Source organism: Callospermophilus lateralis, chromosome 3, assembly GCF_048772815.1.
Source record: "Callospermophilus lateralis isolate mCalLat2 chromosome 3, mCalLat2.hap1, whole genome shotgun sequence".
NCBI classification, from domain to species: domain Eukaryota; kingdom Metazoa; phylum Chordata; class Mammalia; order Rodentia; family Sciuridae; genus Callospermophilus; species Callospermophilus lateralis.
Window position 1 is genome coordinate 77286808 of NC_135307.1, and position 18496 is coordinate 77305303.

Here is an 18496-nt window from a genome sequence, read left to right on the forward strand (position 1 = left end):
TTTTAAGAACCTCCCAAGAATTCCAACCCAGTGACCTCTCCTAACACCCTCTGTCCATCGCTACCTGTTAGGGAGGCTGGCAAAGCCTTTTAGTGGAACATTTGCTTTTAGTAGTTTTGTTAATAAAAGGGGGAGGGATATAGGTTTGAGATAGGAAATCGAGCCAAATCATAGGTATGCCATACCTGTGTTCAGCTGCCAAGATGCTTTCATGCTCCCAATTTAGCATGCACTTTTGTGCTTCCAATCACCCTACTTCACTGTGCTGGGGATTGAACCTTGGGCTGCATCCTACACTGAGGGTCCCCTCGGCCCTGATCACTTCCTGGCTTTTCTACTTGCTTTTATGTCTGGCCTTAAAGATATCTTTCCTTTTCTACCTAGTTACCTCCTATTTGTTCTGTGAAATTGGATTAAATGTAAACTCTTAGGTATAATTAAATATAACTCTTAGGTGCAAAAGTAGTTCCTTTCTCTGCATTTCCTCATATACTTGGATAAGTTGGCAGTTATAGCATACAAGTGAAAGAAAGAAAGAAAGAGAGAGAGAAAGAAAGAGAGGAAACCAGAGACCTGGAAGGCCCAGAGTGAGGGTCTCACATACCATGGGAAAGCTTTGCAGAGCCTTGGATATGAGGAGGAGGGTGATAGCTGTGGCAGAAGTGGTGACCAAGGCAGGAGATGATTAAGGAAAGGTGCCAGAAAAAGTCCTTTCAAGATAGTTTTGAAGACATAAAGAAGCAAATGAAAGAGAGAAGGAATAAAAGCTTGATGGCATTGGCAAACACAAGTCCTTTGTAGCTGCACCGTGCCAAACAGCACTTCTACATTGCTGAAAAATTACCAGCCAAACAACAGAATGTTAGTTTTAGCTTTGGAAAATGAAAAATCCAAAGTGAGAAAAGCCCAAGATATCATCCTACAGCTGAGAAAAGAATGTTACTACCTTGCATGTCATTTATATGCATTGAAAGAAAAACTTAGTTCACAACAAACAGAAAAAGCTTTTCTGAACGATATGACCCTTTGGAATGTACTCCAATAGTGATGACAACAACAGGAATTTATTTGTGGAGAATTCACTGTAAATTCTTCTTGAAGAAGCTGACCTTCTAAGACAAGGAGAATCATTCCAAATGGAAGAGGAAATACCTACTAATTCCTCAAGACACACTGGGAGGCTGGGGATGTGGCTCAAGCGGTAGTGCGCCTGCCTGGCATGCGTGCAGCCCGGGTTCAATCCTCAGCACCACATACAAACAAAGATGTTGTGTCTGCCAAAAACTAAAAAATAAATATTAAAAAAAATTCTCTCTCTCTCTCTCTCTCTCTCTCTCTTTAAAAAAAAAAAAAGACACACTGGGATGTGATTTTGATTCAGATAAAGCTGAGTCTACTGATAATGCATTACCTGGAACTGTATCTCTCCATCATCATTTAAAGGCATTTTAATCATCTAAAGTCAATTGAATACCTCAGATGACTTTGAAACCAGTCATTTGGAAGGGCAGCATTTTGAATTGGAAATAATTAGATATGTAGATCCACTAGCAAACATGCACATACCTGAAAATGTAGAACAAAGTGTTTGTGGATGGAACTAGGATCAAATTAATTTATTACTAATGCTGATTCGCCCAGGCAAGTTTACTAAAACAAAAGAAGTTATTTTGGAATTGGAATCTGAGTAAACTAAAAGTAAGCATGAAGATGCACAAGAAAGAAAAAGAGAAAAGAAAAGCTAATATGAGAAAATAAAAATTTACATCAAAGTATAAAGGGAACAAAAGTGAAAATAAAAAAAATGTTTCAAAAAATATTGGATGAATTTGTCAGTTTTTGTGATAACTTAAAAATTTTAATTGGGAAGATGGTATTCATTTCACTCCTTTCGGACAGAAAATAAGTTTTGATTATAAAAAAGAAGAAAACAATAATCTGAAGAGTGTGTTTGTGAATGGAACAGTTCTGGGGATGATTCTGATGACCTCTATCTGTCCCCTTGCAAGTACACTCAAAATCTTGTTACCAGATCAGATAGGAGACCAGTCACTAGGCCTTGATCTCAAAGAGCACTAAAATAAACAGATGAAAAATAGAGGATTTTAAACCAACAAAAACTCCTCCCAGTGTATCTCCTGAGACTTACCAGTCATCTACTCTGGCCTGAGGGTTATCACTAATGCCTCCTTGCATCCTACAGTGAAAATGAAGAAACTTTCTTTTTCCAAAAAAAAAAAAAAAAAAAAATTTAAGAAAGTGCAGTGGAGTGTTTGCCTAAGCATAGGTGCTCAGCCAGTGTTAGGAGCCAACACTGACTTTGAAAGTAAAAAGAGGGAAGGGACCCTTATATAGATTTGTATTTTTTTGAATTCTTCTATTTTCAAGTGGAAGAAGGATTTGAGATTTCAAAAAACTGTGAAGCATCTGGGCTCAGTGGTGCATGCCTATAATCCCAGTGGCTTGGGAGGCTAAGGCAGGAACCTTGAGCCTCATCAAAGCCAGCCTCAGCAAAATTGAAGCGCTAAGCAATTCGGTGAGACCCTGTCTCTAAATAAAATATTAAATAGCCTGGGGATGTGGCTCAGTGCTCAAGTACCCCTGAGTTCAATCCCCAGTATCCAACAAACAAACCAACTACAAAACAAATGCAATAAATCTTTTATTGGCTACTGTTTAAAATTTTCTTTTGCTCCAGTAGAGAATCTGTAAGACCTTACACAAATGTATGGGACTGTTGCCATAGAATAATCTCTTAACAGGGCCCTAGATTGTGAACATTGCTTCAAAACTATATATAATTGTTTAGATTTCTTAAGTTGCTTAAAACCCTTTATAAAATTCAAATTGAATTTTATACTGACATTTTGGAAATGATTATTAAAATTATTCTGGCATTTTAATTCTTTTCATAAGCATGGGATACTAGAGTGAAGGATTTTTTTTTTTAAGATTAGATGAAGACCTTTGGAAAAATCTTTATAAAATCTTGGAGTAAAATCATTGACTTTCACAGTAAGATAAACTCCAAGTTGTTTGTGTGACCCTTATACCACTGTTGTATTTAATTCTTCACATAAAATGTATATGGCATTATGATTAGAGAATCCATGGATATTTGGGTTCATGGATTAGATGACTAGTTATGAATGCTAAGTGTGTGCTATTCAAAGTGATGCCTCAGCAAAATCATAAATCATTATGTCATGGACTTCCAGCCAGGAGAGCCTCTCTTATGTAATTGAAAGCCTCTACTGTTAAATATGTGAATACCAAGGGCTTCCCCTGTTTTGTATCAACCAGTGAGAGTTCAGAAAGCTTAACATCCATACTTGTACATATCCCTTTAAACTTAAATCACTGAAGGTTGACTGTTTTTAAAGAACAATAAAATTTGTAAAAGGTAGCACATGTATTTTCCTTCTGTTCTTTAAATATCAGGTAGCGTAACTGTTTATGATTGTCTTATTTCTAGCCTTCTCTATTCTCATCCTTGGACATTTCTTCTCTCCACCTTGATGTTAGTCAAACCTAACATCTCTGTCTTGAACATTTTTGTTGTGCAATCTTGTATCTCTGTGTATTTTTTTATCAGCTGTGCTCAAAATACTTCTCATTACTTGAAGTGTTTCTTTTCTCAAAGTCACTGATACATCCTATTACCCCATCTTATTTTTTCAACCATTCCTTTTATACCTATTTATTAAATTCATGGAAACACTCTAGAGTTGTGTTTTAACTATGAATAAATCTAATTAAAATTCATTTTCTCAGACTGACCAGATAACTCAGTGGTAGAGTGGCAAAATACTCATGGGTGAGATCCTGGGTTTGATTCCCAGCATGAAGTAAAAACAGTGCTAAAAATTCAATTTCTTAGTTTCTGTAGCCACATGTGGTGGTGATCACAAAACTGTAGACATGCAGATATAGAATATCTCCATCATCACAGGAAGTTCAATCAGACGATGCTCTTTTAGGCTAGCAGCAGGCACACTATGGCCTATGGGCTTAGTCTAGAATACTGCCTGCTTTGGGGTAGTCTACAAGCTAAGAATGGTTTTAGTGTTTTTCAGCATTAATGTTTTAGAACCAAGTCTGATGACAGGACACACTAACTTTAAATCCCAATAAACTATCTACATAATTTCCTCAAATTTTGTTTCTTGGCCTGTGAAACCTAAAATATTTACTTTCTGGTCATTTATTAAGAGTTAGCTAATTCCTTTTCTAAAACATTGATTATTGTTACTTTTACTTTACACATCATTCTCTTCTGATACTTTGTGATATAACTTTGGTACCTTATCTTCATTTCATACCCAGAAGCATTCATTATCCTAAAATGGTGTTATAGTTTTATATTTTTAATGTTTCTGTATTCTTGGCTGTTAGCATTTATCCATAGACTGTATTGTTTTGTGTTTTAACAGTTTACATGAACAATATTGTACATATCCTTTAACAACTGACTTTTAACAGTTTTTGAGATTTATCCATGTGGATTAGATTATCTTCCTCACTTTAGAGGATTATATAAGTAATCCTTAATTATTTATAAATGATTTAATAAACATACAAAAAGAAAATAAAAAATTGCATTGGATACAAGATGACATGTTTAATTGTCCTTGTTTTCATAACCAGGAAACTTGCCTTTTTGTACATACCTTAAACCTTAAATATAATCTTTTAAAGGTTAATTGTGTCAAAGAAGAAACATCAAAATACTGTGGAAAAGAAAAGGATTTGATGAAAGCATATTTATTCAGGTAAACTGTATTTTTGAGTGTGATGTGCAAATATACTTCTCAATATTCAAGCATATAAAATGTCACTAAGCCAAAATAAAGTTGTTTTTAGTGGGGATCATATGAAGTTCAGTAAAAAATTAAAGTAAAATGGGATGTGGTGGCCCATACCTTTAATCCCAGCAACTTGTCAGCCTCAGAAATTTATTGAGACCCTATCTCAAAATTTAAAAAAAATAAGGAGGACTGGGGATGTGATCCAGTGGCTATGTGCTACTGGGTTAATCTCCGGCATGCACACACACACATACAAAAACTCTATAGGTAATAGATTTGCTACCTAACCTCTCTGAACAACTTCCTTGTTCACAAAATGTGGAGAGTAATATCCACCTTACAGGGATGTTTTGAATATTACATAATAATACTACAAATTCTGGGTAAGTAAGCACTTAGAAAATTTAGTGTTCCAAGTTGCTGTGTCAGATTCATATTTAGGTATACTTTATTTTTGAGGCATCTGCCAGTGTCCAGTTTGTAGTTTCCTCTGTATTTATGTCTGATAATCTTTCTGAGGTGTTTTACCTTCTATCCTGAAACCCTTAAGATTTGGCCTAGGTGGTAGTGAGACATCTATTTGTGCAGGAAACTCTCACTGAGGACACTTTTTCTCTTTTCTGTTTGTCTCCTTCCCAACCCAGTTTTTGAATCTCTGTGTATGTATGTGACAAGGAGGTTGTTAGGAAGCCTTGTTTATACTCTTCTTTTTGTTTTTTCAATCTCTTTTGCCAGATCCACGCCTGAGCTTTACAAAAAAAATTATTTATTGAGTGTATGTTCAATTAATATTTGAGAGCATATTATATGCCAACATTCTGGTAGATGCATAGGGCACATGGATAAGACACAGGCTCAAAGTGTATTAGTAAACAAGTAAATTGAATTCTAAGGAAATATTTTTATAATAGCTTTTAAACTTTTTTTTTTTATAGAGGCAACATATTGCTCAGAGAATTCCCTACTGATACCTTGTTTGATGTGAATGCCATTGTCGCTCATGTTCTCTTGTAAGTACAAAAGGTACTCACTCTTTCATTTATTTATCATTGATATAATTTAGAGAAGTATAATTCATCACAGTATTTTAGGATCTTAACATTGTATTTGTAGATGTCAGTTTCACACAGATTACTGGTTTATCTTCTCACATTGAGGATAAAAAATTTCTTTAATGGCAAAGGATATAGGAAAACATAGATACTATGTATAAAAGTAAGAGAAGATTCAACAAGACCATGTGGTCATACAATTGCTTTTGAGTCTAACAATGGAATGAGCATTTACCAGATGTCTTAGTGTTTGGAGACTGCTAGAATGAAATACCATAGGCTGGGGACTAATGAACAACAGAAATGTATTTTTCACAGTTCTGGAGGCTGAGAAATTCAAGGTCAAGATACTGGCAAATTTGGTATTGGATCAAGTCCTCTGCTTCATAGATAGCCACCTTCTCCATGGATGTTCACATGACAGAAAGACCCTGGATCCTGGAGGTCTCATTTATCAGGATACTAATCTCATTCATGAGAGCTTTGCCTTCATGACCTGATAACCTCCCCCAAATCCTCCCTCCTAATACTGTCACTTTGGGATTTAGGATTTCTCTTTTTCCTTTTTTTTTTTTTTGAGATGGGATGTTGCTATTTCTAAGCTTGCCTTGAACTCGTGGTCTTTCTGCCTTAGCATCCTAAGTAGCTGGGTGTTAGGATTTCAACGTATGAATTTAGGAGGGCACAAACATTCAGACTCATAGCACTAGGTAAGAAGCTCTCTTTTTTATTCTCATTAGATTTTTGTAGTACTTGGTTTCCTTCTTACCCAGTCTGGCTTTTATTCTGCCTGGTATCTGTAGCTCCATGCCTGTTTAGTAAGTGCAGAAAGAATTCTTATAGTCTCAGCACATACCTGAGTGTTTACTGAGAGAATGAATCGAAGTTCTCTGGCATGGAATTGCTTTAGGCCTGGGATTCAGGCTTGACTGGGCTGTACTCCTATAAGCTACCACTGAATGAAGTCTGGTATTCTCTTTGGTGACTTAGCTAGAAAATATGACTGAACAAGGACACCAGTTTATGTGGCTTTTTCAATTTAATGTCATAGGTCTGTTGTCCATTAAGGCCTTTGCTGACATTGACTATCTGTTTTCTGTTTGGCTCCTTACTTCCTTCTCCTCTCCTACCTAAAATTTTCTCGAAAGTAAAATTACAGGAAGTTAAAAACTTGAGGGGAAAACTTGTGGTTATCATTTTGCAAACAGACACTTTTAAATGTTCCAGTGCTAAGACATATTAACAGAAGATCCATTAGAAATTCCTGACAAACATGTGCCCTGAGGCCAGTAGATTAAGAAGCCAATTGGAATGGGTAGAAGATGTTCTTTTATAGAAGAAATTTCATAGGATTTTTAGGCTGCCTTGAAGTCTCTTTCCTAGGACAGAATAGGGGTGGCTGTCTTGGTAGTAGCAAAAAGCTCAAGTAATAAATTAGTTATTTTTCTCAGGAAGCTGACTAGTTTTATTGTTTTTCTAATAGATTCCTAATAACTATTTTTGACCTAGAAATGAGGTTGAAGAAACAAAGAAGATTCTTTGAAGTATAAAAGGTAGTAATATTGTCTTTTCATAGAGTGTGAATCCAGTTTTGATACCAAACCATGGAGTGGCAGGTCTACATTGGACAATTTTATTACCAGCTGGTTTTGAAATAGGACCTATATTAGGAGAGGATGTCAATGCTGAGGACCTTGTCATTGGTCAGCCTATGGGTTTTGTCTCTTTCACTTTTGCTGAGGTAGTGTCCTGTTCCTAGTGCTGTACTAATGCTGAGTTTTTTTTTTTTTTTTGGTACCAGGGATTGAACTCAGGGACACTGGATCACTGAGCCACATCCCCAGCCTATTTTGTACTTTATTTAGAGACAAGGTTTCACTGAGTTGCTTAGTGCCTTGCTTTTGCTGAGGCTGGCTTTGAACTTGTGATCCTCCTGCTTTAGCCTCTGGAGCTGCTGGGATTACAGGTGTGTGCCACTGCACCTGGCTCTAATGCTGAGGTTTAGAATACAAATTCCACAATTTGTTCCCGAAGTTTCTGTTGAGTCTCAGCCACTTGTTAGGCATTGGGGATACAAAACAGTAGGGTGTAGCTTTTGTTTTCTAGGAATTTAGTGTTTTGTTGCAGAGATAGAGATAGAAACAGAATATATTATGTAGGAAGTAAGATAATAGAAGTGTTTGTACAGAAGAGCTAATAAATCTACAGAGAAGAGAATTATTATTTACGTTTAGAAAGAGAGTGGCTGTTTATTAAGATGGCTTCTGAAGGAGGTGTCAGTTGGGATGAATTTTTTTTTTAATATTTATTTTTTTCAGTTTTTGGTGGACACAACATCTTTATTTTATTTTATGTGGTGCTGAGGATTGAACCCAGTGCCCTGCGCATACCAGGTGAGCGCACTACCGTTTGAGCCGCATCCCCAGCCCTGGGATGAATCTTAAAGGATAAGTGCTTGGTGAAGAAAGGGATGAGGGGAAACCACAGGAAACTGACAAAGGTATGGAAGTTGGAAATAGTTTGGAGACAGTGGTTTTCTCAGAGTATAAAATATGAAGCAGGAGGTAAGAGTATTGAAGTGGTGTGGAGTCAGATGTAGGTGAATCTTTGTATAGGCTTTTGGGCACACTCCTCACCTAAAGGGTGAGGAATCCAACTCTAGGCCAAAATTCCAAGCCATCTTTCAGGTGCAACCATAGACAGTAACAAGGCTTTGCTCATCAGGCCTTACAGGGGGAAGCTGCCCCATCATGGCAAACTTGGTACATAATGATTGCAGTTTTTTTGAGATATTGAAGTCAAGGACTCCAACCTCTGTATCTCCTCAGTTTTTTAGAACAGCCATGCTCATATGTATAGGTACCTCTGTTTTGAAGGCTCTACCTCAGACATTGATGAAGGTATCCCCCAGGTGCTTTGGCTAAGCACTTGTTATCAGGGTCCTTGATAGACGTACTTTTCTCCACTTTGAGTCAGTACCTTTCCACTTCTAGCTTTTACCCTTTTTTCTACCATGTCCATGGGTCTATAAATAGGCAGGGGCCTTTTGTTTGTGACTCTTGGAATGAGATGATTTCTGCATCTGTGCTCATTTACTTGCTCCTTGCTTATGGAACCTGTTCCTCTATTTATGGGTGTTTCTTGCATTGTCATAGTAAGCAAATAAAGTCTTTGCTTTTTTAGAAGTGTGGTGCTAGAGATCCAATCAAGGGCTTCATGCATGCTAGGCAAGTGCTGTACCCCCTACCCTGAATAAAGTTTTGATTATTACTTCAAGTTTGACTTGTTGTCATAAATGACCATCTTAAAACCTGATTGATAAACAAAGAGATATATGGGATATATGGGATCCAAGCATATGTAGAAACCATTGTGTGGCCATTTTATATTCTTGGGCAGCATAGATAGCAAAGAGGGAATTTTCCTCTTAATATTTAGGTGGTGAAAGTAGCTGGTCTTGGTAGTTGTTAATTTGGTAACACTAAAACTACATGCTTCAGTAAATACTTGATTTCTTTTTCTTCTTTCTCACTTTGTGCTACTCAGATTCAATTTGATTACCATCTGAAGCAGGGCAAGGAAGGAGAATGAATTTATAGATGATGAATCTACTTTAACAAGCCGAATGTCCATCAATCCTCAGTCTCAGGTAGCTGAAGGAATTGGAGCCCCCAAGGAGTACACATCAGGAGTAAACATGTAGGTTGTCCAGAGAACATCCTAGGGGCAATACCACTTAATGAAAGAAGAAACTGAGAAGGAAAAAAAAATGTCAAGGAAGTAATAACTTGTGGGATATGGTATTTTATAAAATTTTCTAGTAATGATATTTAGAATATTGAAGAACCATGCCAAATAGGTTACTGTATCACAGCTGTGCTTTGAAAAATGCCTTTTGATTTATCATCCTGCATTCATGTGCTAAAATCATCAGTTTGAAATCCCCGGTGTTTGGCAAACAGATTCTGTCTTGTACTGTTCATGGAAATGAAATTGAATTATTGATCTCTGTTGCCCATTTTCTATCATGTTTTAGTCTTATTAACTCTTATTAATTTTTAGATGTTTTCCTTATACAAAGGAGACACTGTAGAAATTTACCCCAAGTTTATAATTTTTTAAAAATTTACCTTTTGTGTTCTTTTATCAACTATTTGGTTAATTTTTCTTTTTTGACTTTTGTATCTTAAGTTATACAATAATATACTTTATTACTATAAAGGAATTTATGCATTTTGGGTTTTGCAATTGATCAACTTATTTAGAGCAATTTTGGATTTATAGAAAATTATAAATTTACAGGAAGTGAGCAAAGAGTATAAAGAATTCCCTATGTCTCCTTTTCCCTCCATGTTTGGTTTTCCTGTTAACATTTTGCATCAGTGTAGTAGCTGTTACAATTTTTTGAACCCATGTTGACACATTATTATTAACTAAAGAATATAGTTAAGAGTGTGCTCTGTGTTGCATACTATTTAGGTTTTGGCAGATGTATAATGATGTGTTTCCACCATTACAGTGTCATTCAGAATAGTTTCACTACTCTAAAAGTCTCTTCCCTTTCTCCAAACCACTGATATTTTTATTATTTCTGTAGTTTTGCCTTTTCTGTAATGTGTGGTTGGAATCATCAGCATGTAGCCTTTTCAGATTGGCTTCTTTTATGTAGCTGTATGTAAAAGACTCCACTCTTTTCATGGTTTGATAGCTCATTTCTTTTTTTGAAAAAAAATATATTTAAAAATTATACACACACATACACACACACACACACACACACACACACACACACACATATATATATATATATATATATATATATATATATATATATATATATATTAGTTATAGTTGGACACAATACCTTTATTTTATTTTTTAATTTTTATGTGGTGCTAAGGATCGAACCCAGTGCCTTATTCCATTGTATGGATGTACCACAGTTTGTTTATCCATTCACTTGTGGAACATCTTGGTTGCTTCCAAAGTTTTGGAAGTTATGAATAAAGCTAAATGTAGGTTTTTGTGTGGATGTAAGTTTTCAACTGATTTGGATAAATATCTAGGAGTGAGATTTGTGGATTACATGTTAAGACTATGTTTAGCTTTTTAAGAAACTACCAAACTGGTGTCCAAAGTGGATGTACCATTTTGCATTCCCACCAGCAATGAGTGAGGTTTTTTTTTTTTTTTTAAAAAAAATATATTTTTATTGTTGGGTTTTAGAAGTTCTTTTATACTTTTTGGATACAGACCTTTTATCATATACATGTTTTGCAGATAGCTAGTCTGTGGGCTTGTTTTTTCATTCTCTTAATTCTTTTTGAAGAACAGAGGTTTTTAAATAATGACGAAGTCCTAACTTTTTCTTTCATAGATTACATTTTGGATGTCTTATCTTAAAACTCATTACTAACCCAATGTCACCAAGATTTTTTTATCTTTTAGTTTTAGAGCTGTGTTTTACATTTAAGTCTGTGGTCTACTTTGACTTAATTTTTGTGTAATGGGTAAAGTTAATGTCTAGACTTATATATTTGCATGTGGATATCCATTTTTTTCTGCATACTTGGTTGAAAAATGATCTTTTCTTCATTGAACTGCTTTTGCTCCTATATCAAAGATCAGTTGACTATATTTTTGTGGGTATATGTCTTCTCTTATTGTTTTTATTTTACATTTAAATCTTAGATTTGTTTGGAATTTAACTTGGCAAATGGTATGAGGAATGGATTTACCTGTGTGTAATTCAGGAGGCTACTTAGTTGCCCCAATACAAGTGAGGATAAATGGATCACTTCATTATTTGAGGTGCCACTGTTTACATTAAGTTCTCATATGTATTGGGTTTGTTTCTGAACTTTCTATTCATGTACTAGTTCTACTGATTTAATTTCTGAGGCTTTATAATATAGTATCTGAAAGGTCAAATTCCTTTCACACTTGTTTACTTTGCTTACATATGACATTTAAAATTAACATGTCCAGTTCCTTCCCCTTCTTGTCTAAATCCTACTAGCAGTATAAGTTATTTTAGGGACAGTTGACATTTTAAGAATGAATCTTCCTATCCTAGAACGTGACATTTTTTCCATTTGTTCATGTATTCTTCTGTCTTGTAGCAAAGGGCCGGGGGTGGGGGGATAGAGGAGAGAGGGGGAGAGAGAGTGAGTTTGAGAACTTACTTCTAGAGCAGTTTTAGGTTCATAACCAAAAAAAGAAGAAGATACAGAGATTTCCCATTTATCCTGCACCCCAGACATGAATAAATTCCCTTGTTATCAGTACCCTCCCCCAGAGTGGTATGTTTGTTAAAATTGATGTCTATGTTGACACATTGTAATCACCCAAGGTCTTTAGGTTACATTATGGTTTACTCTTGATGGTGTACATTTTGTGGGTTCAGACAAATGTGTAATGATATGTATCCATCATTATGGTTTCACACAGAGTACTTTTGCTGCCCTAAAAATTTAGCGCTCCATCTACTCAACTCCTAACTTTCCCCTACATCCCTGGAAACCACTGATATATATATATTTTTTACTTTCTCTATAGTTTTGCACTTTTTAGAAGCAAAATTCTGGAATCATACAATTTGTAGCTTTTTCAGATTGGCTTCTTTCACTTACTACTAGTAATATGCACTTAAACTTCCTCCACGCCTTTTCATGGCTCAATATCTCATTTCTTATTAGTGCTGAATAATATTCTGTTGTTTGGATGTACCACAGTTTATTCATTCACCTACTGCAGGACATCTTGTTTGCCTTCAAGTTTTGGTGCTTATAAATAAAGTTGCTATAAACCTCTACGGGCAAGTTTTTTTGTGGACATAAGTTTTCAACTTCTGTTAGTAGATACCAAAGAGGGTGTTGTTGGACTGATGATAAGAGTATGTTTAATTTGGGGTCTGGGGATGTAGGTCTGTGGCACAGTGCTTTCTTAGCATGCATTAGGCACTGGGTTTGATCCCTAGCATCACATAAAAATAAAATAAAATAAAGGCACGCTGTCCATCTGCAACTACAAAAGTTTTGTTTTAAAGAAGTATGTTTAGTTTTATAAAAAACTCCCACCAAATTGCTTTTTGAAATGGCTGTATCATTTTACATTCCCACTAGTGATGAATTAATTTCCTGTTGCTACACATCCTTGCCAACATTTCATGTTTCTCAGTGTTTTGTCTATTATAATAGGTGTGTAGTGTCACCTCAATGTTTTAGTTTGTATTTCCTTGACATACAATCTGAAGTATCTTGTGTGTGTGTGTGTGTGTGTGTGTGTGTGTGTGTGTTGTGTGTTTTCTGTCTGTATATCTTATTTGATGAGATATCTGTCAAAATCTTTGGCTAAGTTTTAGTTGGTTTGTGTGGTTGCTCTTTGATCTTAATGGAATTTTTATTTTAAAAAGACTGAAAAATGAACTCATTTTTTATTTAAAAAAATACTGAAAAATAAACTCATTTTTCACTTATTATACTAGTAAGTGAAATAATATTCACTTAATAATAATCTGTTGTTTTGAGCATTAATATCCTTATAGCATGCATGAGTAATATATAAAGCTGTAAAAATCATCCCCCTGACATTCTTCATAATGTCATTATTCAGACCTGAATATTTATTTATTTGGTTATATCCTTAGTCTTTTTTTTAATTCACAATAGCCAAGTTATGGAACCAGCACAGATGCCTGTCAACAGATAAATGGATAAGAAAATATAGTACATATACACAATAGAGTTTTACTTGGCCATAAAGAAAAAATGAAATTAGGCATCTGCAGATAAATGGATAGAAATGGAGAACATCATGCTAGGTAAAATAGGCCAAACTCAGAAAGTCAGGGTTTGAATTTCTTCTCTCATATGTGGAAGCTAGACCAAAATAGGGGAAAACAAGGGGTGTGGATCACATGAAAGTAGAAGAGAGATTGTGGAGTAGAAGAAGGGGAATGAGGAGGAGGGATGGGAGAAGGGAGGAATGGTGGATTGAAACTGATCAAACTATCCTATGTACATATATAAACATACCACAGTGAATTTCACCTCTCTATATATTTATAATGTACTAATTAAATAATTATAAATAAATAGAAGGAAAACAGGTAGAACAGAAGAAAAGGAATGGGGTGGGGGAAGGAAGTACTAGTGACTGAATTGGAGCAAATTCAATTTCATATTTTATAATTATGTCAGAGTGAACAACAATGTTATGTATAACTATAATGCACTAATAAAAAATTTAAAAACATGAGGTTTGTTGTACAATATAACAATATAATTTGGCTAATTTTTTCCCCGGTACCTCCCCTTTTCCTTCCCCCGGTCTCCTTCCTCTATTCAACTCTTCTCCTGTTTTTATGATATCCCTCATTCCCACCTTTTCCTCTCTCTTTCTCTCTAGCCTCCACATATGAGAGAGGACATACAACCCTTGACTTTGAGTTTGGTTTATTTTGCTTAAGAAAATCCTCTCAAGTTCCATCTATTTTCCTGCAAATAACATAAATTTATCCTTCTTTATGGCTGAATAAAACTCCATTGTGTGTATATATCATATTTTCCTTATCCATTCATTTTTTGACCAAGACCTTGGCTGATTCCACAATTTGGCTAGTGTGAATCATGGGTATGTAAACATGGGTATGTAAGTATTGCTCCAGTGTGCTGACTTTGATTCTTTAGGATAAATAACCAAGGAGTGGTATAGCTGAGTCATAAGGTTCTATTCTGTGTAAGTAACCTTTTAATCATTGTGACCAAAATACCCCACAAGAACAACTTAGAGGAGGAAAAGTTTATCTGGGCTCATGGTTTCAGAAGTTGAGTCCATGGTGGGCCAACTCCATTGCTTTGGGCCCAAGGTGAGGCAGAATATCAGGACTGAAGGGCGAGGCAGAGGAGAGTAGCCTGTTCATGGTGACCAGGAAGAAGAGAGAGAGGGAAAGGGGCTTCAGGAAGGATGAATCCTGTCAGGGCACTACCCACAGTGACCCACCTCCTCCAGCCATACCCCATGTGACTATAGTTACCTCAATATAAACCTAGAATGGACTGATTAGGTTACATCTATCACAGTCCAATCATTTCACCTCTGAGTATTCCTGCATTAATAGGGACTTTTGGAAGGCACATCATATCTGAACCATAACACATTTCTAGTCTTTTGAGGAACCACCATACTGATTTCCCTAGTGGTTAGGTTACTAATTTACAATCCCACCAACAGTGTAAAAGTGTTCTCTTTCCCCCACAACCTCTTCAGCATTTATTATTATTTGTATTCTTGATGGCTATCACTGTACCTAGTGAGATGAAAGCTCAGTGTAGGTTCGATTTGCGCTTCCCTAACTGCTAAAGATGTTGAACGTTGTTTCATGTGTTTGTTGTCCATTTTTATTTTCTTCTTTTGAGAAGTGTCTGTTTAGTTTATTTGTCCATTTATTGATTGGATAATTTTTTTATTTGATTAGTTTTAAATTCTTTATATATTCTGCATTTCAATTCTCTGTCATAATAGTAGCTAGGAAAGGTTCTCTAATATTCTATAGGTTCTCTGTTCATTCTCTTAATTGTTTCTTTGCTGTGTAGAAGCTTTTTAATTTGATGTTAAATCATTTATCAACTCTTGGTATTTCCTGAGCTATAGAAATTCTATTGAGGAATTGTTGCCTGCACTTATATGTTAGTGTTGGCCTTATGTTTTCTTCTAGCAGCCAAAGTTTCTGTTCAAATTCCTAGGTCTTTGATCAGCTTTGAGTTGACTTTTGTGCAGGGTAAGAGAAATCTAGTTTCTTTCTCCTACATATAGATAACCAGTAACCAGTTTTTCTAGCACCAATTGTTAAAAAGTTTATCTTCAATGTGTTTTTGGCATCTTTGTCAAGGATCAGATAGCTGTGTTCATTTGCTGAGTCTTATGTTTCATGGTCTATGTGTCTATTTTTATGCCAATACCATTCATCTTCTGTTACTAGAGCTCAGCATAGCTCCCTACCCCCTTAGAATTGCTTTGGCTATTCTGGATCTTTTATTCTTGCAAATGAATCTTAGGACTGTTTTTTTCTAGTCTGTGAAGATTGTTATTGGTGTTTCGGGGATGGGGATTTCTTGAATCTGTATATCACTTTTTTTTTTTTTGGTTAGACCTTTTATGGTTAAACATAGTCATTGAGTTCATCCCTCCTAAATCATAAATGTATGGAATTCAGTTTCAGTTCACAGTTACCCTGTTCCTTCCCATCTTCCCTCTCCTACCCAATTCTCCTTCCTTTTCTCTGCTAGACTTCCTTTCATTCATCTATTTATTTATGTTCAATTGGCTCTTTTTACTTTTTACATAAAGGTGAAATTCCCTGTGGTATATTTATAAATACACATAACATGATTTTTTAAATAATTTATTCTCCATTGCTTCTTTCCTGTCTCTCCATTCTGCCTCTTGTTCCCCTTCTTCTACACTACTGATCTTCCCTATATCTTTTTAATATCTTATCCTTCCCTCCTCTTTTCCTTTATTTTACTCTAGCTTGTATATACTAGATTAAACATTCAACGTTTGAATTTCCGCATCTGGCTTATTTCACTTAGCATGATGTTCTTCTTTTCCATCCCTTTACCAGCAATGTTATAATTTCATTTTTCTTTATGGCTGGTAGAATTCTATTGTGTGTGTGTGTGTGTGTGTGTGTGTGTGTGTATATATATATATATATATATATATATCAACATTTATTAATCCATTCATATTTGATGGGCATCTGTGTTGATTTCATAATTTAGCTATTGTGAACTGTGCTGCTATAAATAACGTAAGTGACTATATGGATATAGTATGCTGAGTTTAGTTATTTTTGAAAAATACTGAGGAGTGGAATGGCTGGGTCATTTGGTAGTTCCATTTGTAGTTTTTTGAGGATTCTCCATATTGTTTTCCAGAATGGTTGTACTAGTTTGCAGTCTGACCAACAGTATACAAGTGTGCCTTTACCCACCACATCCTCACCAGCATTTATTATTATTTGTATTCTTGATCATTGCTATTCTGACTATAGTAAGGTGAAATCTTATATAGTTTTCATTTGCATTTCCATGATTTCTAGAGATTTTGGACATTTTTTCCATATATTCTTTTGGCCACTTGTGTTTCGTCTTTTAAGAAACTTCTGTTTAGTTTTTTTTTTTTTTTGCCCATTTGTTGATTGCATTATTTATTTATTTTTTTGGTGTTAAGTTTTTTTGAGTTCTTTATATATTCTGGATACTAATCTCCTATTAGTGGGGTAGCTGGCAAAGATTTCCTCCTATTCTGTAGGCTGTCTCTTCATGCTCTTAATTATTTCCTTCTCTGTGTGGAAATTTTTAATTTGATGGCATTCCATTTATTGTATCTTGGTATTATTTCTTAAGCATTAGAGGTCTTGCTGAGGAAGTTGATGCCTGCACCTATATGATGGAATGCTGACCTTGTGTTTTGTTTTAACTGTTGTAAGATTTGTAGTCTAATTCTTAAGTCTTTGGTCCATTTCAATTTGAGTTTTGTGCAGAGTGAGAGAGAGGAATCTAGGTTCATTTTTCTACATATAGCTCTTCAGTGTTCCCAGCACTATTTGTTAAAAAGGCTGTCTTTTCTTTAAGATATATTTTTGGCACCTTTGTCAAATATCAGATGACTGTTAGGTATGTGGATTGGTCTCTGTTTTTCTGTGTCTTTGCTTTAATCAGCATTTTTTTGTGACTGTGGCTACAGGACCTGACCAGAACAACTGTAGAGGAGGAGGAGTTTATTTGAGGGCTCACAGTTTTAGAGGTATCAGTCCACAGATAGCTGGCTCCATTCCTTGGGGCTCAAGGTGAGGAGGCAGAACAACATGGCAGGAGAGTGTGGCAGAAGGAAGCAGCTCACGTGATGATCAGAAAAGCAGAGAGAGACTCCACAGGCCAGATACAAATATGTACCCCAACATACCCTCAATAACCCACCTCCTCCAACCACACCCCACCTGCCTTCAGTTACCACTCAGTTAATCCCATCAGAGCATGAATCCTCTGGTTGGGTTAAGGCTCTCACAACCCAATCATTTCTTCTCTGAACTTTCTTGTACTTTCTTGTATTGTCTCACATGTGAGCTTTGGGGGAACACCTCACATCCAAACCATAACAGTCTTCATGGCTATTTTGATGCCAATACCATGTGGTTTTTGTTACTTCAGTTCTGTAGTCTAATTTCAGATCAAGAATTGGGATGCCACTTGCATCACTTTTCTTGCCTGGTTTTGCTTTGGCTTTTTTGGGTCTCTTATTCTTCCAAATGAATTTAAAAATTGTTTTTTTCTAATTATGCGAAGAATATCATTGGTGTTTTGATGGAGATTTCATTGAATTTGTATTTTGCTTTTGGTAGTATGACCATTTTGACAATGTTATTTCTGTCCAAAAATATGGGATGTCTTTCTATCTTTTACAGTCTTCTTCAATTTCTTTCTTCAATGTTCTGTAATTTTCATGAGCTCTTTTACCTCTCTGGTTAGATTAGTTCCCAAATATTTATTTTCTTTTAAGGTTATTGTGAATGTGATGGTTTTCTTGATATCTTTTCCAGCAAATTAAGTATTGGTGTGTAGGAAAGCT

The 18496-nt window shown here is 35.5% G+C and overlaps 1 protein-coding gene and 1 pseudogene across 4 annotated transcripts in view; both read left to right on the forward strand.

Moving 5' to 3' along the window:
- Txndc16 (thioredoxin domain containing 16) overlaps positions 1–18496 on the forward strand; it is a 95286-nt gene that overhangs the window by 12566 nt on the left and 64224 nt on the right. For all 4 annotated transcript variants that reach the window (XR_013090761.2, XM_077109155.1, XM_076850494.2 and 1 more), the window contains exons 5-6: positions 4699–4772; positions 5744–5818. Coding sequence is in view for 3 of the 4 variants with exons in the window: in XM_077109155.1 (XP_076965270.1) it covers positions 4699–4772; positions 5744–5818 (149 nt within the window). In the remaining variant the exon portion in view is untranslated. The remainder of the gene's footprint in view (positions 1–4698; positions 4773–5743; positions 5819–18496) is intronic.
- LOC143393479 (shugoshin 1 pseudogene) lies at positions 682–2475 on the forward strand (annotated as a pseudogene).